The sequence below is a fragment of the Lupinus angustifolius genome, chromosome LG01, assembly GCF_001865875.1.
Source record: "Lupinus angustifolius cultivar Tanjil chromosome LG01, LupAngTanjil_v1.0, whole genome shotgun sequence".
Lineage (NCBI taxonomy): Eukaryota > Viridiplantae > Streptophyta > Magnoliopsida > Fabales > Fabaceae > Lupinus > Lupinus angustifolius.
In genome coordinates this window covers 34,159,680-34,180,248 of record NC_032009.1, presented here as the reverse complement: position 1 = coordinate 34,180,248, position 20,569 = coordinate 34,159,680, and the positions used below count along the sequence as shown (strand labels likewise).

Here is a 20,569-nt window from a genome sequence, read left to right as displayed (position 1 = left end):
GTTTATAAATTTTGTTCAATTATTTCTTAAAGGTTTTTTTTAATTAAGTTGAAAAACCGTGGGACCAAACCATTAACGAATAGTTTGATTTGTTCCAAAATAAAATTTGTGGTTAATCGAGTAGAACCGAACCATATCTTTGTATTCGGTTTAATTATTAAATTGTGTCAAAAACTGAACTAAACTTTTATACCCCTACTATAAATTTGAAGAAAAAATATCAATTATAATACTAAATGAAAGAGAATCCATCGAAGACAATAATGAGATTTTAGTAGTGTTTTTGGGTAAGGATATAGTAAAATGGTTGTAGGCATATACGCGGGAAAAGAACTATAGCCTCCTAAAATTGACGTGGAATGAGAACATGCTGCAAAAAACAAACAAACAAAACATACCATAAAGCCAAAGGTAACAAAGCAATGTTGGTCCTTAAACTAAAGTGAAGCTACCACCAACTTCCACAAATAATAATAAATAAAAATATTAATAAAATTTAAATACTCTCTCTACAAATGCCGCCACCGTCTCTTCATTCTCCGGCAACCATCCTCCGCCACTAAACTAAACACTTCACAGTAGTGATATTAACGGAAAAGAAATGCAAGAAACGTTCATCACTCTCTCCCACCAACACCTTCATAACACAGCACCCAAGAAGAAAAAATCTCAACAACACCTTAAACCTCCTTCCCGGCGCGTCACTCCCACCGTCTCACCTTCATCGTCCTCCAACGCCGTCAACGGCGACATTTACACCGGAGCCCTCTCCGGCAACACTCCGCACGGCACCGGAAAATACGTGTGGTGTGACGGGTGCATGTACGAAGGGGAATGGAAGAAAGGAAAACCCTGCGGCAAAGGGAAATTCTCATGGCCCACCGGAGCTACTTATGAGGGTGAATTTAAGTCGGGTCGGGTTGACGGGTACGGAGTTTTCACCGGAGTCGACGGTGACACTTACCGTGGCTCCTTTGTCGCGGACCGGAAGCACGGGTTCGGGGAGAAGAGGTATGCGAATGGTGATGTTTATGAAGGGTGGTGGAGGTGGAATTTTCAAGAAGGTGAGGGAAAGTATGTGTGGAAGAATGGGAATGTGTATGTTGGGGAATGGAGGAAAGGTGGGATTTTTGGAAATGGGGTTTTGGTTTGGGGTAATGGGAATAGGTATGAAGGGTTTTGGGAAAATGGGGTGCCTAAAGGGAAAGGTGTTTTTACTTGGTGTGATGGAAATTGGGGTATGGAATTTATGAGTGAAGATGAGAATAATGATGATGAGATTGTAATAGCTTTGACTAGGAAGAGATCTTCTGTGGATTGTGGGTGTAAAGGTGTGAACTTTCCGAAGATTTGTATCTGGGAACTTGATGGTGAGGCTGGGGATATTACTTGTGACATTGTGGATAATGTGGAGGCTTCTATGTTTTATAAGGATAGTAGTGAGTTTGAGTCAGAAAATGTTGGACTAGGTTGTAGTCCATCTTGGTTTGTTGATGATGCTGAGGTTAAGAAGCCTGGTCAAATTGTGTATAAGGGTCACAAGAACTATGGTTTGATGCTTAGTTTTCAATTGGGTATCAGGTATTTCTGTTTGCTACCTTCTTCACTTTCAGTTATATCACATGAGGCATATATGTTATGGTTTTTGATTTTGAGGAATTGTTTGTTGGAGTGTTTCTCTTTTCAGATACACTGTTTGGAAGCATGCTTTGATGATGCGAGAGCTTAGGCCGGGGGATTTTGATCCTAAGGAGAAGTTCTGGACAAGATTCCCACCGGAAGGGTCCAAGTTTACACCTCTACATCACTCAGTGGACTTCAGGTGGAAGGACTACTGTCCCATGGTGTTCAGGTGTTTATCATTTTATATCATTTTTCTTTTTTGCATCAGTAGATGTTTTTCATTTCATTATTTCTATCCGAGTGCAGAAGGATTGGTTGTGTATGCTATACTAATATGTCTATATTTACTTGTTTGCTGGCTGGGTTGGGTGTTTAGACATCTAAGAGAGTTATTTGCCATAGATCCTTCCAATTACATACTTGCTATTTCTGCAAGTGGCTCACTTAGAGAGATGTCTTCTCCGGGCAAAAGCGGAAGCTTGTTTTACCTCACTCAAGATGATCGCTTTATTATCAAGACTGTGAAGAAGTCTGAAGTCAAGGTTAGTTGTTAGAATGAATTCATTTGGAAGAAAAACTGTATACATTATATTGAGTAAGGTAAATTTTCACTTTCAGCTTTGGTATCTCACTATCAGGGTATTCATTAATAACTAATTGGTGGCCATGTCAGGTTCTCATCAGGATGCTTCCGAGTTACTACCGACATGTTTGTCAGTACAAGAACTCCTTAGTAACAGCATTCCTTGGTGTTCATTGTGTCAAACCCATTGGAGGTCAAAAGGTATGATTTCAAACTTGATTTAGCTCTGGTATATTGATTTTGCCATGGTCAAATGACTTGTCACAATGTAATTTAATTTGTGGTGATTCTTTTAATGAACAGACCCGGTTTATTGTAATGGGCAATGTATTCTGTTCGGAGTATCGGATCCATAAGAGGTTTGATCTCAAAGGTTCTTCTCATGGGCGTACAACAGATAAACCTGAGAAGAAAATTGACGAGACTACTACTCTCAAAGACCTTGATCTTAATTTTGTCTTTCGCCTGGAACAGTCTTGGTTCCAAGAACTTAAATGGTACAGAATTTAAGAAGTTTCATATTTCTTTTACTTTCAACATTTTTAGTGCTGTTCTTGGAGTTGACGTTTGTAATGGTTCATGCTCAGGCAACTTGATAGAGACTGTGAGTTCCTTGAAGCAGAGGGAATAATGGATTACAGTCTTCTAATTGGCCTTCATTTTCCTGATGGCGCTTCAGTTGATGACATTAAAAGTTCGACATATGATTTGTATCCAGGTACATGTCTTTTACTTCCTAGTTCTGTGTTCCTTTTCACGATTTGACTCAATCCTCGAAGGGGTATATAATCTGCTTGGTTATGGATTTAACAGGCAAGAGAAACATGCATAACAATGAGATGCACATAGGCTGGTATGCTTTTTTCTATTTTCACATTTGATTGTCATTGTTGTTTCAAGTGAGAATAATCTGCTATGAAGTTACTAAAATCACCTGTTTTAAGAATTTTGTCGATATTGTTGGATTTTTCCTACATTATTATCCAATATAAGACAGTGTTGGAGGTTTAGAATCTAGTTTCTGGCTTAAACTCTCAATTATGGACTGGTTTTCAGGTACTAAGATGATTGTAGAGGGGGATAGCAATAGCAATTGTGTCTATAACATCAAACTCTTGTTTGCACCCCATTAGTGCCAATTGCTTTCACTTCTATGCTTGTGCAGTGTCCTTAAGGTTTAGTTTAGTGTGTATGGACCGCGGATATACTAAAACAAAGAAAGAGGTTAAATGGTTCCATCTTAAAATGCTGGTGGGGTCATTTTGATCTTTTAGATAAGGGCAGAGCTTTATTTTGTAAGGGTGTGATATTTTCACAAGCTCCTCCAGTAAGTTTATTGAAATAAGTTAAAAAGTGCTTATTAGAAAAAGTCATAAACTATTCTAATAAACCAAGCAAGCTCTATTTGTGTGCCAGTAATGTATGATAAATATTTCATGGCATGTTACTATATACATGATTTTTCCCTTTTGCACTTGGAAAATCTAGTCACTGGAGGGAGTTAATCATTACTTCTAACAGTAGAGTTAATCTACAAACTTCATTAGTCTTGTTTCTTTTTGGACTTCTTCATGATAGGTGTTTTGCATCCTGATTATGCAAACACTTGATACATAATGATTCTTGATATTCCAGGAAACCTCTAATCAGACTTGGAACTAACATGCCAGCTAGAGCTGAGAGAGTGTATAAGGGTTTGGATCAACGGATCGGTAGTGGAAGTAGCAATTCTACTCCTTCGGTTTCAGATAGTAGTAGTAATGGTAGTGAGATCTCTGATGTAATCCTCTACTTTGGTATCATTGACATTCTCCAAGACTATGATATTAGCAAAAAGCTGGAACATGCGTACAAGTCACTACAGGTGGACTCTACCTCTATCTCAGCCGTTGATCCCAAGCTATACTCTAGAAGGTTTAGGGATTTCATACATCGAATCTTTGTAGAGGACAAATGATATGGTTGGTCAGAGGGGCAACCCAATGTACGAGGCTTTCACTTAGTAGAGTCTAGAGATGGTAGATATATGCAATCTTACCCTAGCAAGTGAAGAGACTGTTTCCAGGATTTGAACCCGTGATCTCATGGTCACTAAGCAACAACCTTATCGTTATGCCAGCTCACTCTGGAATGCTCAAATGACACCCCATGCAGCAAGATATATCAGTAAATACTGCAAAACATGTGTGGGTTGAACAGACTTATTGTGATTAAAATTTAATCCACAAGATTGGAAAGGAAACCTTGCTTGTTGATGGCTAAAATCTGCTTATTAGCCATTGTAAAGGAAGATGATCATCTCAAGCCCCTTCTTCTGACCCCAATTTTTAACACATGCATTATAATCATTGATCATATATGCATTGTTATGCTCAAAGCAAAAATTCTTTGACCAATGATTATAAGTTGTGTTGAATAGGATGTGGAAAAAAGTGAAGTGAGAATATCATTGTTGCATTCCAAATGAATGAGCTGAAATGGGTAGTGGAGAAATTTGGGGACAAGGTTCCACTTTTTTTGTTATTTTGTTGAGGGGGTGGGATTGTAACATTAGCTTGTAAATCTAAGACATCACAAGGCATGTGATGAGGTACTTTTTCTGATTGCTTTTGTTGTGGTTGTGGACCATTGTGGAGGTTGTGGAAAAGGGGTATATAGGGAATAGAAAAATGCATATATATGCATAAGAAGGGATTCAAATTGAACTGAGAAGGGTAATATTGTAATAACTGTACAGACAGTCAAAAGATTGATGATAGAATTATTGAACATTAGTCTTTTGTTGGAGAACTCAAAAAACAAAAAAGAGATGGCTTACTTGAGCAACAAGAAAGAAAAGTGCCCATAGGGCCCCCACATGTTCCTCAGTCTCTATATGTGATGTGTATTCAAACTAGTGTGTTTTTCTTGTTCACTTTTTCAGTGAGTAAGCCATGAAAAGAAGAGAAAGGCAGCTAGAAAGAAAGAGGTAGGTATGTGTTTCATTGCCTTATTATATGTTTTCTTATTATTATTATTATTATTATTATTATTATTATTATTATTCTATAAACTAAGTTTGAAAAGCAGAATAACAATAATAATGCAATGTGTTGTGTCCCTTTTTGCTTCTTTTGAACTATACTTACCAAGACCAAGAGGCAAACAATGAGACAAATAAAATTAGGCATGTCAATGTGGACCCTTTTGGCATATAGTATCTATGTATGTTGTGTCTAGGCATTTTAACGGTGGAACTTGATAGTGAGAAAAGACTATGAGGTGAGAAATGAAGGTCACTATAAAGACCAAAATAGTAATAGTAATACTGATATCTCATTCTAGTGTAGTCAAATCAGAATGAGAAAAAGAGTCAGGGGTGTTGACCATGTTGGCAAAGTGAGCCTATGTGCAGTGTTCTATCTGCTTAGATTTTGCAGTTTTTTTAGTGTGGTTAGGTACCCTACAATAGGTCACTGCTTGCTTAGTTGGCATGTATTGGTTTTATATTTATTCTGGAAGGAAAAAAAACATTGGATTAAACTTTGTAACATTCACATTGATTGTTTAGTTAATGATTTTTTTTTCATTTTTCTTTTATCATTTTAGTTTTATTTTGTTTGGTGTAGCCAGCCATACACAGTTATTATTCAATACAGATAACTTGCCATGAGAATACCCATAGGTTAGTATCCAGAGGCAGATCAAGAAACCATCCAAAACAGAATAACAAACAAAATAGAATATGACTTAAGCATATCAAACCTAGTTTTTATATCCATTTCAGATTCCATAGTGAATCAATTGTGTTTACTGTGGTAACAACCATAGTAGTTAAATATTGCTGTACATGACCATAACTAATATGATAATTTTCACTACAAGTCTGAACAATAGAACTAGCAAAGCCAGTATAAATTACCCTGATCTTAAACCATAAAATTGATTAAACCTTTTGGGTATAAACACAACGAAATAGTAGTTAGTGATACTATACACCTTTCAGAAACAATTCTGTACATAATGAGTCTTGTCCAAATTTCATACAGATTGTCCACCCTCTAAATGATCATTCTATCAAAATTTTACATTACCAAATCAATCTTTAAAAGTTCTTCTTTTATTTAAAATTTTCCATACATCTTTCCATCTTCAAAAGCAAATATCAGTTAGAAGAAGTCTTAAATATTTCTTTAGTAAGGCACTCACAGATGTTAACTGAACCAAAGACATCAATTGTTGCATCATTGACTCAGCCTCATCCTTTGACTGTTGTCTTTGAGAATTAAGTTCTATGCTAATTCTAAAATTTACAATAAAAAGACTGTTCAGAATGAAAATAGGAAATGCTAAAAGTATGCTTTCTGAGAGTACAATTGTATTACTTCTCAAAGTAACGGTCCAAGTTGTGCCATTGAGGATCCTTCAAAAGATTTCCAAAACGAACCACCTCATCAGAAAAAACTTTCAACTCCTCCCTGAAAACATGAAATGAAAACATTTAGAGTCAGCAAGTTTCAGTTTCACGAAGTGAACTTGAAAAACGAGGAATTTTGTAGAAAGTGATATTAGTGTTAGGTATGAGATTATAATTAATAATAGTAATGGGTTGTGAACAATGAAGTGGCTGTAGTTTAGTGGTAAGAATTCCACGTTGTGGCCGTGGAGACCTGGGCTCGAATCCCAGCAGCCACACTTTTTCACTGCCATGATTAAAAGTTTATTATTATGCTGAATTCTGAAATTCTTTCCATGCAGTAGTTGTTTTGTTTTGAAATAATTCAATGAAGTCATGATTAAATTTAATAATGTAATATTATGGTGTTTTACAAACAAAGGATTAAAAACTGCTTCACAGATATTTACATTTGATAATTATATGGGAATGGTTATTTTTAAATCAAATATTCTGTAGCCAATATGGAATAAATTATAGATCAATTATTAGATTTATTTTGGTCCCTTCATTTTTGTGTGTATTAATTTAGTCCCTAATAAATTAAAAAAATTAAAATAAACCCAGAAAATATCAAACAGGGGTAAAATTAATACTTTTTAACATTTTTTATAACTAAATATTATTTTAACTCCCATTTACTATCTTTAAATATTATTCAAATATCTTGATGCACACTACTAAGTTTTTACAACAACCTTATATGTGTGTGAAATTTTAGTGGATATTAGAAAGTCAGAGAATATACTTTTTAGTTTATTTTTCAGAAAACAAAATATGCATGTTGAAAAATAGAGGTATCAAAACGAGCTACTTAGACGGATTCGAGCTAGCCCGTATTGGGTTCATGCTAAATCAAAGTAGACTAAAAGGTTCGGATATAATTTATGCATATCAAATTGTAGCTGAAACCCTCCCTAAACAGGTTGCGGGTTGTGACAGATCGACCATCATAATATTAAAAATTATTTATTTAAAATTTAACATATTTAATATATATATATATATATATATATATAATTTAATATTAATGTATAAGCACACTTGTTATGCTAAATACAACCAAACATATAGATATAATATTTTGTGTTTGAGTTAAGACATAATGTCAAATCCACATATATGATTTTTAACCTCACTCATTTATTAAATCGCTTATTTCTATTATACTTTCACCCTTAACACATTATAAATGGTATAAGTTTCACTTTAATTTATAAACTTTTGCATACTATAAAAAATAATATGACTTTGGTTTATAGTAATGATAGTAAAAACTCAAGTTTAATGAATTCTATATGTCAAAATATAACCACTATCATAATATATGATTATTATTCTTTACTTTTTGTATGAAGATCCTTTAATTTGTATGCTCTTTATCAACATTTTCATTGTGAACTATTATGTTAAATTTGATTGTATAGAATTCTCTATCGTAAACAATTATGTTGTCTTTTAGTTTTAATGCAAAAATTATTTTCTTCATGATGTTTTTGTTACAGAAGTTAAATTTAATTAAATATACAATTAAGAAAGGAAAAATGGAATATATATAATTTAATGTTTTCTCATTACATTATTTTGTTATTGTGCTTAAAATCATATTCTACAAAATAGGAAAATAATATAATGTAAACTTTATAATATTATCGTAATTTATAAATATTTATGTTATAGACTCTATTTTTTATTCAAAGTTCATAACATAATATTTATTATCTATTTTTATGATAAGTTATTTTGTAAATGATTTTTTACTAAGGCTTATTACTTTTTTGGTTGGGAATTATTATCACATATAGTTTTCTTTATTAGGTATCGAGAAGAAATCCGACACAAAATTTAATATGGTGCAAACATTACGTTAATTTTTTTTGTCACATGCAAGATAGATTAATGATTGCATTATAGCTCATGCGTGAAAGTTTTGTAATATGATTGACCAAAATAGAGTAAACTGATTATCATATGGAATGACACATGCATGTACAATGATCTACTATTTTTAAGACTATCTCAAACCAATTATAATATGTCATATCAATTAATATTATGAGACTCACAATTTAATGATTTGTCAAATTATAATTAAATATTTTCAAATATGAAGTGTTCAGATTGTCTACAACCAAGTTTTTCTCATTATTATTACCGTACATGAATAAGCCTACATATAACACCGACAGGCTTGAAAGGTAAACAATTTAAATTTAATAAGGGATTATCTTATCAAATAAAACTATTTTGGGTACATCTTATCAACTAAAACTAATAAGTTATATCTTATTTGGGTACATTATCTTAGTCCTATATAACTAATATTGGGCAAATAATTTTCTTTAACATCTTGGTAGCGTGTGGTACTTTTTTATTTGGTTGGTATAATTTTAAGAGGAAAGAAAATAAGACGAGAAATGAGAGAATTATTTTTCCCCCTCTTATTTGATTGAGGGTAAAGAATGGGAAGATGAAAAAAATCTGGTGAGTCCCACCACTTTTTTGTTTCTCTCCTCGTTAAAATGAATAAGGAAAATATTGTATTTGTAAAATGTAATTTTACCCTTCAAAACTACTTCCAAAAGTTAATTTAACAATGATATTTTGTCCATTTATACAAAAACTCATCTCTTTCTCTTTTCTTTCCTCCTTTCTCTCCTTTTTTTTCTCTCTTACCAAACAACCTTTAAAATGCATTATCTTTCTCACTTTATTATCTCTACTCAAACTTTATCTACATATCTTCTCTCTTTTTCTTCCATAAACTAAAGAAAGCCTTAATTTTTTTATGGGGTCAATAGGGCCTCTTAATAATGAAAAAAATACCACCTATTATTTTAAAAAAAAACTAAGATGTTATCTTTTAGTTATTTAGGATTTTATAATCCAAACTAAGTACAACAATAAATTATGTATCCCTATCCTTTTCTCCTTCCTTCTATGTTCTATATGCTGTTTGTTACCTAAATATCCAACAAACCTATCACATTACATAACACTCCCTCAAACTTGGTTCATTTCTGGCACTGTCAACAGTAACACTAGGCCCTGTGCCTAACCAAACAATGGGTGCCACATAAATCAAATCATGTTATAGGAATCAGATTCCATGAAGGTGTAAATTATTTGTTTTGTAGTTGATTTTAGAAATAAAAGTGTTATATAATTATATTTAAGAGGTAAAAATATTATATAACATTATTTTTTTTCTTTTGATTTTGAGATACTTCCCTCTTTGATAATGGAGAGGATGTGATAGAGGCATTAATTCTTACATTACAAGTGTCATAATAGTCTTAGTTCACCATAATAGTTGTTTGTGTACCTTAGATGTGATGCCATAATTTAAAATAAGGATAGGAGAGTTCTTATTTTTGTTTTTCATTTCAATAACAAAAATATATTTGATTGTGACTAAAAAATTTAAAGTATCATAATATGATATTATTTTCCCTTTATCTTTATAGTATTTGCCTATGGGAGATGATAATTTCTAATCAGCCATCACAATTACTTATCCTTTAATGACACTTTAATTGAGTCTTCCCTTTCCTCCACATGGTCCAACAATTATAGTGTTGCATTATTTGTTAATGGTGCCTCTTTTAATATCTAAAGTGGTTCTTCATCTTTCTTTTTTGGCCTTTAGAAAAAATTGAAGAGGCATTGTCATGGTACACGAGAATATATAATCAAATCATTTTTAGTGGTAGTTTTATTTGTGCCACACTCAGCACAAAGATAAGAATAAGATATATGCTTAAATTATAGTTCTTTAACATCAAAATAAGAATATCACATGTTTATTAAGAAAAAATATCACCAAAAAGTGGCTGACCAGTCTTAAGTAAAATTTATCTGCCATGTTTGGATTTAAATATTAGAGGTATTACTTTATCCTAGTCCCCATTGTAACTCGAGGATCAAATATAACATTAGGTTAAAAAATATATTGATGCCTTTCATAGTTGGAGGAGCATTTTCTTATGAAATAATTATTTAAAGAAGAGGGACAAAATAAATAAAAAAAAGGGATGAACATGACTATTAAAATGAACAAAGTGAAATGCGAGTTTAGTGGGATTCTCATTCTCTACCCACCACTGACACAACAACACACATAATACCAACTAGCTCTCATATTCTTTCCCATTGGCCTCTTGGTATATTCTTTTTATATCTTACCACACATCTAAAGTTTGTATCACTTTATGTACCTCTTGTTTATCATTAGTCAGAAAAATAAAATATAAACTAAATATATATTAACTTTATATTTTATGACTGATAAAGATAAAATGATACCTGATACAATATTGTTGTTTCCCATTTAGGCCCTTATGCTCATTGCCATGTGGGTCCCTTGCACTAATACACATAACTCAATTTTATTTGATCATGACACTTATCATTATGACAACATTAAAGTTCTCCTCCTTCAACTGCTTCTATGTTCATGATGGTATGCAGCAAGCTAAACTAGCTTAGTATGTTTTTTTGTCCCTTCCCTCCTTAATTTGCTTGTCTCTTATAATTATAACAGACTCACTAATATATTAGTTAGCTTCTTCTTATGTATATAAAATAAGATATAAACATACACATCTTTATCAAGATCAAAATATATAATCACAGCCATCTTTAACATCTGTGTATACTTGTATTATTATTATTATTATTATCATTATTATTATTATTATTTATGTTATAATGGTATTGAATGTTTTTTCTCTAGGTGAATTTTTCTTCCTCTTGAAAATTCTGAAAAGGGACTCAAAAAACCAGGTGAACTTTACTTGGAGATCAAGAAGGCTTATATGACTAGCAGAAATTTTTGCTGTGATCCTCTGAAAATATTGATGAGGTGGCTGATATTCTTCAGTGTCTTGAAACTCAGTTATGCAATCAAAGATCCTGATGTAGAAGGTATGGTAAAATTAGCTGATTTTCTTTTAATTTAATTTTTGGTTCTCTGTGTTATTGTGTAATGAATTTTATGCTATGAATGATATGATCATAATGTTAGAACTGAAGACTCATATAAAGAATATAATAGAGAAAATGACATCGATAATTTAATGTGGTTCAATAATTTGCCTACGTCCACAACTGAAGAGTAACAATGATTATTCTACTATGATAAAAGAGAACTACAAGTGTTTCACTCACTTCCCAAAACACAAGTACACCCAATTTCACTTTCACTCAAGTATTTCTCACACAATTAGAATAAGAGAACAAGAAGAGAGAATAAGCACTAAGCTAAGTATTTGGTGTGTCTACAATGGCTTGGAGCACTCCTATTTATAGTCAAAGCTCTTGAAGATTATGTGATCAAAGGAAAAGAACATTCATAATGATTTCACCATAGCCACTTCTTTTTACTTGCTAGAAATTCTCCATTTCTTCGAGATGATCTTTAACCACTTTCTTTTTGCTTAGCTCAAGAAAATCTTTTCATCATCTTTTTCTTTTAGCCAATATTCAACACATACATATTTGAAAGAATTGTTTAAAGTTAAAGACTTCACCACAAATGAAAAACTTTAGTTATAATGATGATGTAACACTGGTCTTGTTTATTGATAGATAGTGTAAACAATTATGAAATTTAGAATATTGTTTTACACTTTAGTGTTAACACAATTGAATCATGCTGAACTATTTTGGCTACCCTTTAGGTGAAGCTCTACTTGATTTTTTGAAGAACCTCAATGATTCCAATAATCAAATAACAGATTGGGATAGTCATTTTGTGAGCCCATGCTTTAGTTGGTCTCATGTTACTTGTAGAAATGGACATGTCATAGCTCTGTAAGTTCATATACACATAAAAAGTACAACAATGCTTTTTTACTTTTATTTTCTTAATCTATATTTTTTCATCATTTTCTCTATTAATTTTGTTACTTTGCAGTGGAACTTTTTAATGTTTATAGTAATTTACAGGACCCTGGCTTCCCATGGATTTTCTGGAACACTGTCTCCCTCAATTGCAAAATTGAAATACTTGGTTAGCTTGTAAGTTGTCATCTTGAAAAGTTACTATTTGCAGGAGTTGCAACTTCCTCCACTACTGTTTTTATTACTAAGGGTATCCTTCACTCTAGGAGTAAAGAACTAATCTCTTCCAGGATGCGTGATTGTTGCTTCCAACAAGTGTCGCTCCTAGGAATCCGATCCTTGACCTTTTTGGTCTTTATGGAGATCTAACAAAGTCTTATACCACTAGACTAACGTCTTATTGGTTTGCTACTAGACTAATCAGTTAATCAGATTATCATCATTTGTATTCTTCCTAGAATAGCAGTATGATACCATAAAGTTAATCTTTGAGTCTTTGTAGTGAGGGTTCTTATATATCATATTAGCCATCAAAGGAAAAAAGTTCTATCTGACAGGGCTTCTTCCTACAGCTATGAAAAAAGTTCTATCTGCTAGTTTGTCTTAACTATACTCTTCATGCAGGGAATTACAGAACAACAATCTTTCAGGTTTATTACCTGATTACATTTCCAACTTGACAAACCTACAATATCTGAATCTTGCTGACAACAATTTTAAGGGTTCTATACCAGCTACATGGGGTCAACTTTCCAGTCTAAAGCATATGTAAGGCTACACTTTCTATTTCTCACTCAGTTTTCCCTCCTTGTATGTAGAAAAATGATAAGAACTTTAAGAGTTTCTTGGAGGATCAAACAGTATAAAATTGAAAGTGAAGACCTCATGTGTGATTCAGTTGATTGAGGCTGCACAATTTATCTGGCCATGTTCCAGTGCTGTTGCATCCTAGGTAGTGTTCGGTGCTCCGAAAAATAGGATGAAACAAGACAAACTAGGATGTTCATTTTACCTGTTTTGTCTTGTTTATTCCCTTTACAAAATACACTAAACATAAAACATAACTCATGTTATGATTCTACCCTGGTCTTGAATGACATTGGGTACTACCATATTTTGAAGTGTTTTCTTTTGGCAGGGATCTTTCATCAAATGATCTTACTGGAAGTATCCCAATGCAACTACTTTCAGTTCCAATGTTCAAGTAAATTTTACTACAACTTCATATTCTCTTGAGTATTTTCCTTTAGTAACAAATATTTCAAGCTCTAAACCTATGGATTACTTTTTGCATTATTACTTTCAGCTTTTCGGATACGGACCTTCACTGCGGAGAGGGCTTTGACCAGCCATGTGTTTCTAAATCTGAACATCCGGGTCTGTTTGTAACTTTGTAAAACCGAAAAAATTGACCTTTTTAAGGATAGAAGAAAATATAATTTGGCTTGAAGAATAAGAACCAAGAAAAAAATTTAAGCTAGTTGCTTCCTGAAGTTTACCTCTTTCTGCAGCTTCAACCCACAAATCAAAACTTAAAAAAGTTGTGCAATTTGCAAGTTGTGGTGCATTTGCAGTTCTGTGTCTTGGAGCTATCTTTACATATAGGTACTATCAAATGCACAGACACAAAAGTGATATCTTTGTTGATGTTTCAGGTAAGTTTTCCTTTCAATCAAAGATTCTCTTGTGTAAGCATTGAATTCTAAAATGCATTTCCCTATAGGTGTAATAAATATATAGCACTGAATTTGGTGAATGGTATTCATTTTATTCAGAGTGATATATATTTTATACTATCGTAAAACTCCTTTGGAAAGTAATACTTGGTACATTTCACAGGTGAAGATGAGTGCAAAATTTCATTTGGACAACTGAGAAGATTTTCTTGGCGTGAACTCCAAGTCGCTACTAAGAATTTCAGTGAAAGCAGTGTAATTGGCCAAGGAGGCTTTGGAAAAGTTTACAAAGGAATACTCTCAGATGATACAAAAGTTGCGGTGAAACGCCTCTCTGATTATAATAACCCGGGTGGAGAGGCGGCATTTGAAAGAGAAGTTCAACTTATAAGCGTGGCAGTTCATAGAAATCTCCTAAGACTCATAGGGTTCTGTACTACTGAAACTGAAAGAATCCTTGTATATCCTTTCATGGAAAATCTAAGCGTAGCATACCAATTGAGAGGTAAAAATGATAACTTCTTCAATCCTTTTCTCTCTATTTTATGTTTACACTATGTCGCAACCCGATCTTCCAGCCGAAAATGTTTTGTGTGCATCTATGCTCAACAACAGAGTTTTATCACGCAAGTAATAGTATTTCATAATATAAAACATTAACTTGTCTGTCAAGTTATCAACTTCCATTATAGTTATAATGTTGCTCTAATTCGGAATTAAACAAGTCAAAATCTTTGAGAACACAATATGTATATGCTATTTATTTCTTTAATACAAGTTGAAGGGAGATACATCAATAGTCCATAATTGAAACTAAGAGAAATAAAGGAATAGGTTATTTGATTCATTTCCCTTTCAAAGCTTTGTATTAATTGGTTAACATTATTTCTGAATGCTGCTTTAGATTTAAAATCCTATGAGAAAGGTTTGGATTGGCCAACAAGGAAAAAAGTGGCTTTTGGTACTGCACATGGTTTGGAGTATCTACATGAGCAATGTAATCCGAAGATAATACACCGTGATCTAAAGGCTGCAAACATCCTGCTAGATGATGAATTTGAAGCTGTTCTAGGCGATTTTGGGCTAGCCAAGTTAGTTGATACAAGGATGACTCATGTTACCACTCAAGTGCGGGGTACAATGGGCCACATTGCACCCGAATACTTGTCCACTGGAAAGTCATCAGAAAAGACAGATGTTTTTGGATATGGTATAACACTTCTTGAACTAGTCACAGGTCAGCGTGCAATTGACCTATCTCGCCTCGAAGAGGAGGAGGATGTTCTTCTGATTGATCATGTAACATTTTCTATCTTATTAACGTATTAGTTATATAACATAAATGTAGCTTGATGGGTTATTTATTCATGCATGTTCTTAGGTTCATGTGGATGCTCTTAGCTTGTTCTAAACATTTTGATTAAACCATCATGTTCTTTGCCTCAAATTATAAGTAGTTGTTTCCACATTAGTCTCTGAATTTAAGAACTAGCATTTACTCCTTGAAATTATAAACAATAGTTGTATTAGTCTCTAAAATTGTAAGCACCAGTCATATTAGTCACTGTATCTATAAACAGGTGAAAAAGCTACTAAGAGAAAACAGGCTAAGGGACATTGTGGACAACAATTTGGAGAGTTATGATCCAAAAGAAGTTGAGACAATTCTTCAGGTTGCATTGCTTTGCACGCAAGGCTTCCCCGAGGATCGGCCGACAATGTCAGAGGTAGTTAAAATGCTGCAAGGAGTTGGTTTGGCAGATAGATGGGTTGATTGGCAGAAACTTGAAGAGATTAGGAATCAAGAATTCTCACACATGACTCATCAATTTGTTTGGAGTGATGAATCTACTTTTGATCAAGAGGCTATACACCTTTCCAAAGCAAGATAGGCAGAGTTTGAGGCAATTTTGAAATACTCACATATATATGTAGTTGTTTGTTATCATAGATTATATACAATATATACATATGTATTTTACTGTTTCTAAAGAAAATACCCATAGGATAAGAGGGTCAGTTTCTGGTTGCAATATGTGTATTACAACTGCATGTGCCATTTGTAACCTTGTATAAGTATTGTGCTTATAATAGTTGCTATAGCTTTCTTTCATCAAATTGCAAAGGAGTCAAAGTTATATGAAATGTGATGAAAGGTTTTAAGTTTATGACTTATGTGATCCTTTGGCAAAAGAAAATCAAACTCACTCTAGAAATAATTTTATTCCATAGTATATAAATAATGTTTAAAATTTTAAATAGAATTAAATATGTTTTTAAATAGAATTAAATATGTTTTTAAGTAATATGTAGTTATGATATATTTTTTAACTAATATATAATTATGGTATATATTTTTAAGTAATATATAGATATATTACATATTTTTTTAAGTATTATGTAGTTATGATATCTATACATATATATTTTTAAGTAATATGGATATGCTATACATTTTTTTTAAGTAATATTTAGTCACGTTATATATTTTTTTGGGTACATTTATGTTATATATATTTTTAAGTGATATGTAATTGTGGTATATACTTTTTAAGTAATATATAGATATGCTATATATTTTTAATAGCTATATATGTTTAAAGTAATATTTAATGCTAAATATATTTTTAAGTAATATGTAGTTATGATATATATATATTTTTAAAGGGTTTTACTAATCTAGGGAAAAAAGTTTTTTAATTGGAGTATGTTAGTATTATACACTGAAATATTTGGACAAAATTAACCTTCATATTTTAATTGTAATAAGTTTAGTTATATGGGTATTTTTATACTTTCCATTTTATAAAAAATCCACCCTTATCCCTAATCTTCTTTCCCCTCTCCCATTAACCTATTTATCTCAAAGCAGCAAAACTCTTCCACGGTAAAAGAACTTGAAGGTTGATATGGCTGTATTATTGCTTTTCTATTTATTGTGTAACTTTTATGAGAAAAAGAAGGTGAATGATGAATGAGCTTGAGAAGAAAAATGAATGAGCTAGAAGAAGCTCTGTATCAAAAAAATATGAATGATGAGTTGAACGAATGAAACAATGAATAACCTTAGAAGTTTTATTGATTGGTGATGAAGAAAAAAGTTTCTATTTATAGAGGCAATCAACAACCTCTTCATAACTAACTTGCCGAAAACAGAAAGAGTGTAAAAACGTGCAAAATGTGTAGAAAAAGAAGAGGGAATTGGTTTAACGGATTATGTAGATAAGTGTGAAGCTGGTTTAATGGATTCATCTTGCTATTTTGATTGCATTGCTGCTGAATGGCTTATAATTTTCATTGCTGCTAAATGGCTTATAGTTAAGTGAGTGTTGATTGATTTGGCTAATAACTTTTGTATTTTACCTGTTGCCGTTGCTGTGTTTGCAATGAGAGTATTAATAATATATAAGCACATTGAATCTCTGTTCACTAACTAGTGATATATTGCAATTTCAAATAGCTCAAATGAAACATTAAAGGGCTTCCCAACAATACACATAATAGAGGATATGGAATGCATCACATTTTTATCAAGTGACCAAATTGGCTTTTTTAGTTGCTTTTGATAAGTTAAACAAATGAAATACTTTGAGGAGTGAAGACAAATTATAAGGAAGAAAAAGCGGGTGGAGTGAAGACAAATTATTTGGTGTTTTGGTGGAAGGGTTTTTGGGTGTTTTGGGAGTAGATTGATGGGGGAGATGATAGAAAGTTAGGGATGAGGGTGAATTTTTTTATAAAATGGAAAGTATAAAAATATTTCTATAACTAAATTTATTATAATTAAAATATGAGGGTTAATTTTGTCCAAAAGTTTTGGTGTACAATGATAACCTACTCCAACTAAAAAACTTATTTTCCTAGGTTAGTAAGACCCTTTTTAAATAATATGTAGTTATGGTATATATTTGTTTAAGTAATACGTAGTTATCGTATATATATTTTTAAGTAATATGTAGTTATGATATATATTTTTTTAAGTAATATGTAGTTATGATATATTTTTTTTTAAGTAATATGTAGTTATGCTATACATTTTTTAAGTAATATATAGATATGATATATATTTTTTAAGTGATATGTAGTTATGTTATATATTTTTTAAGTAATATATGGTTATGGTATATATTTTTTCAAGCGTAATATATAGATATGATATGCCTCAATCACACTAATTTTTATTCACTCAATCACACTAATTTTTATTCACTCAATCACACACCTATGCCTTATTTCACTCCATGCAACTATTCCTTATTTCACTCCATGCAACTATGCCTTATTACATAGCTGGTTCACCTGCCATATTTACTGCAAATTTAAATGGTTCACCTACCTTTTTTTCACTCTAAAAAGAAATTAAAACTCTCACCCGTTGTTGATTTAGGGATGAGAAATTAAAAAAAATAAAACTCTCACCCTAATACCGAGTTTTGTAAGGTCAAGAGAAAAAATTTAGAGACTCGATTATGGGATTATTGAATGTATAAAAATTACACCAATCATGTAAATGTTAAAAAATGAGCACTAAAGTCAATGTGCATTATGTAAGTAAATTTGTCAGCAATAATGTACAAAAATTTAGGAAGACAATGAAATGCAAAACAAGTATTATGTTGAAGGAAATTCAAAGTTGGTAATAATATTGCAATCAATTGAAAAGATAGTAACACTATTTTTTTTATTTCCTTTTTATTTTCGTGAATGGTAACGTTCCTCTATATACATTGATGCACAATGAGAATAAAATGTCATTAATCTCTATTGTGCCGCATTATCAACTGTAACTATCAAATCAAATGCAAATTGAACGGTACAAATTTCTTGCAATAATAAAAGATGCTACAACTTCCATAACTTTTATTAGCTAATTGAATGATTAAATAAAGTTAGCCACCTAATTTAAGTTAACTTGGGACAACCATCACTTTTATAAAACTACAAAAATTATTATTTTCTGTTTTAAATTGAATATTCACAAATATCAATGAGATATCACATGTAAGTAGCTATTAATTATAATAATGATTTCTTACTCCTTTGTAACATATCATCTACTATCTAATATTCTACTATTCTACATTTCTTCTATCTACATAAGAAAAGGAATGAGTATTGAAATTATTAAATTAACATTTGTGACAAGTTTACAAAGAAAATGTTGTTTTTGTCAATTTGAAGGGTTGTTAAAATTACTAAAATAGACAATCTTCATTTGTGATAGATATGCAAAAAGAAGTTATTATTGTCAAACAAAATAAGAATCCTCAAAATATCAGAAAGCTTGTTTTCTCTTGATTTACTATTCTTACTCAAATTTCTTTCATCTATGTCTTCTTTTCTACTTCTTGACATTCTCTCTACTCAAACTACATACTATTTTTCAATCTTTTTCCAAAATTTGTTAAATTTTTTTACAATCTTCAACTATCAAATCAACTCACAAGTACGATTTTATACTATTTTAATCTTTTCTTTGTTAATAGATATAATTTGTTTATGATATAAATTTTTGCATATATACTATTTTACTCTTCTTTACCCTGGAGGTAAAAAAAAGATTCACCTTCTTCAACATTTCCCTCACTTACCTCAACAAGGTATCATATGATTTATGCTAATATTTATCATTTACCTTCAATTTTAATCAAACCAAATATCAAGCTAGCCTATTAATATGTATGATTGTTGATCTTTATATGTTAACTAGAATCTATTTTCATTGCATTTGTCTACTAAATAATGTATTTAAAGACATTAAAATGTAATAAAAAAAAATCAAATATTTAAATATATTAATTTTCATTTGATTGGATTATTTATTTGACTTTAATTGATAAAATTAGAATCTTATGGTTGTTGACACCTAACACCTTGCATTATTAACAATTAGTTTTAATTTGATGATAAGAATCGAATTAAGATAATTGTGTTTCTAATATATTACATATTTAATGTTTGTTTATAGATTACATGGTTACATATATGTAATTATAAACATTAAATTTATATTGGAGAAATGTTACTAATATATTCTTATCATTAATAATATTCAAATTTCAAAATATTGATTTAAAACTCAAATGACTATTAAAACTTAAACATAATCACATCTAGTTCATAATTATGTAACATATATGAATTCAATATTAGAAAACTAATGTTATAAAATGAAGATACAAAATGTTAATTTATTCAAATAAAATTTAAAAATAGTAACTAACTAAAGAAAATAAAATGATTATAAAATAAAATATAAATATAGAAGCATGATGTTTTATTTTTATTATGTGTTTGTCGTTATTCATTTTCAATTTAAAATTATTCTAGATTTTTTGAGATTCACATATATCTTCAACTCTCAAATCAAATCACAGGTATGACTTTATATATATATCTTTGTTTTTA

At 31.3% G+C, this 20,569-nt stretch overlaps 2 protein-coding genes and 1 non-coding gene across 6 annotated transcripts; all 3 read left to right on the top strand.

Annotated features, from left to right (window-relative positions):
- LOC109361912 (phosphatidylinositol 4-phosphate 5-kinase 1-like) lies at positions 383-4,807 on the top strand. Its single transcript, XM_019607440.1, has 8 exons — positions 383-1,581; positions 1,688-1,852; positions 2,000-2,165; positions 2,297-2,407; positions 2,510-2,703; positions 2,794-2,924; positions 3,020-3,059; positions 3,842-4,807. The coding sequence occupies exons 1-8, from the start codon at positions 602-604 to the stop codon at positions 4,161-4,163; spliced, it is 2,109 nt and encodes a 702-aa protein (XP_019462985.1). The 5' UTR covers positions 383-601; the 3' UTR covers positions 4,164-4,807.
- TRNAH-GUG lies at positions 6,809-6,880 on the top strand. The gene has a single exon. It is a non-coding gene; the product is annotated as a tRNA-His (tRNA).
- On the top strand, positions 10,977-16,261 carry LOC109361895 (probable LRR receptor-like serine/threonine-protein kinase At5g63710). 4 transcript variants are annotated; one of them, XM_019607430.1, is made up of 11 exons: positions 10,977-11,103; positions 11,377-11,567; positions 12,323-12,455; positions 12,591-12,662; positions 13,110-13,253; positions 13,624-13,689; positions 13,792-13,862; positions 13,997-14,140; positions 14,325-14,666; positions 15,066-15,460; positions 15,742-16,261. In XM_019607430.1, exons 2-11 carry the CDS (start codon positions 11,459-11,461, stop codon positions 16,051-16,053), a joined length of 1,788 nt encoding a protein of 595 aa, XP_019462975.1. In that variant the 5' UTR covers positions 10,977-11,103; positions 11,377-11,458; the 3' UTR covers positions 16,054-16,261. The 4 variants fall into 4 exon arrangements, with proteins under 4 accessions (XP_019462975.1, XP_019462978.1, XP_019462972.1 ...); XM_019607433.1 differs by having other exon boundaries at positions 10,990-11,128; positions 11,450-11,567; XM_019607427.1 differs by having other exon boundaries at positions 10,991-11,128.

Excerpts from the sequence above, each read along its gene's own strand:
- LOC109361912 (XM_019607440.1), top strand. The coding sequence starts at position 602 with ATGCAAGAAACGTTCATCACTCTCTCCCACCAACACCTTCATAACACA. Across the intron at positions 2,704-2,793 it reads TGGTTCCAAGAACTTAAATG|GCAACTTGATAGAGACTGTG; the intron begins GTACAGAATTTA and ends GTTCATGCTCAG. Across the intron at positions 2,925-3,019 it reads GACATATGATTTGTATCCAG|GCAAGAGAAACATGCATAAC; the intron begins GTACATGTCTTT and ends TGGATTTAACAG.
- LOC109361895 (XM_019607424.1), top strand. Across the intron at positions 13,254-13,623 it reads CTTTCCAGTCTAAAGCATAT|GGATCTTTCATCAAATGATC; the intron begins GTAAGGCTACAC and ends TTCTTTTGGCAG. Across the intron at positions 13,863-13,996 it reads TTCTAAATCTGAACATCCGG|CTTCAACCCACAAATCAAAA; the intron begins GTCTGTTTGTAA and ends CTCTTTCTGCAG.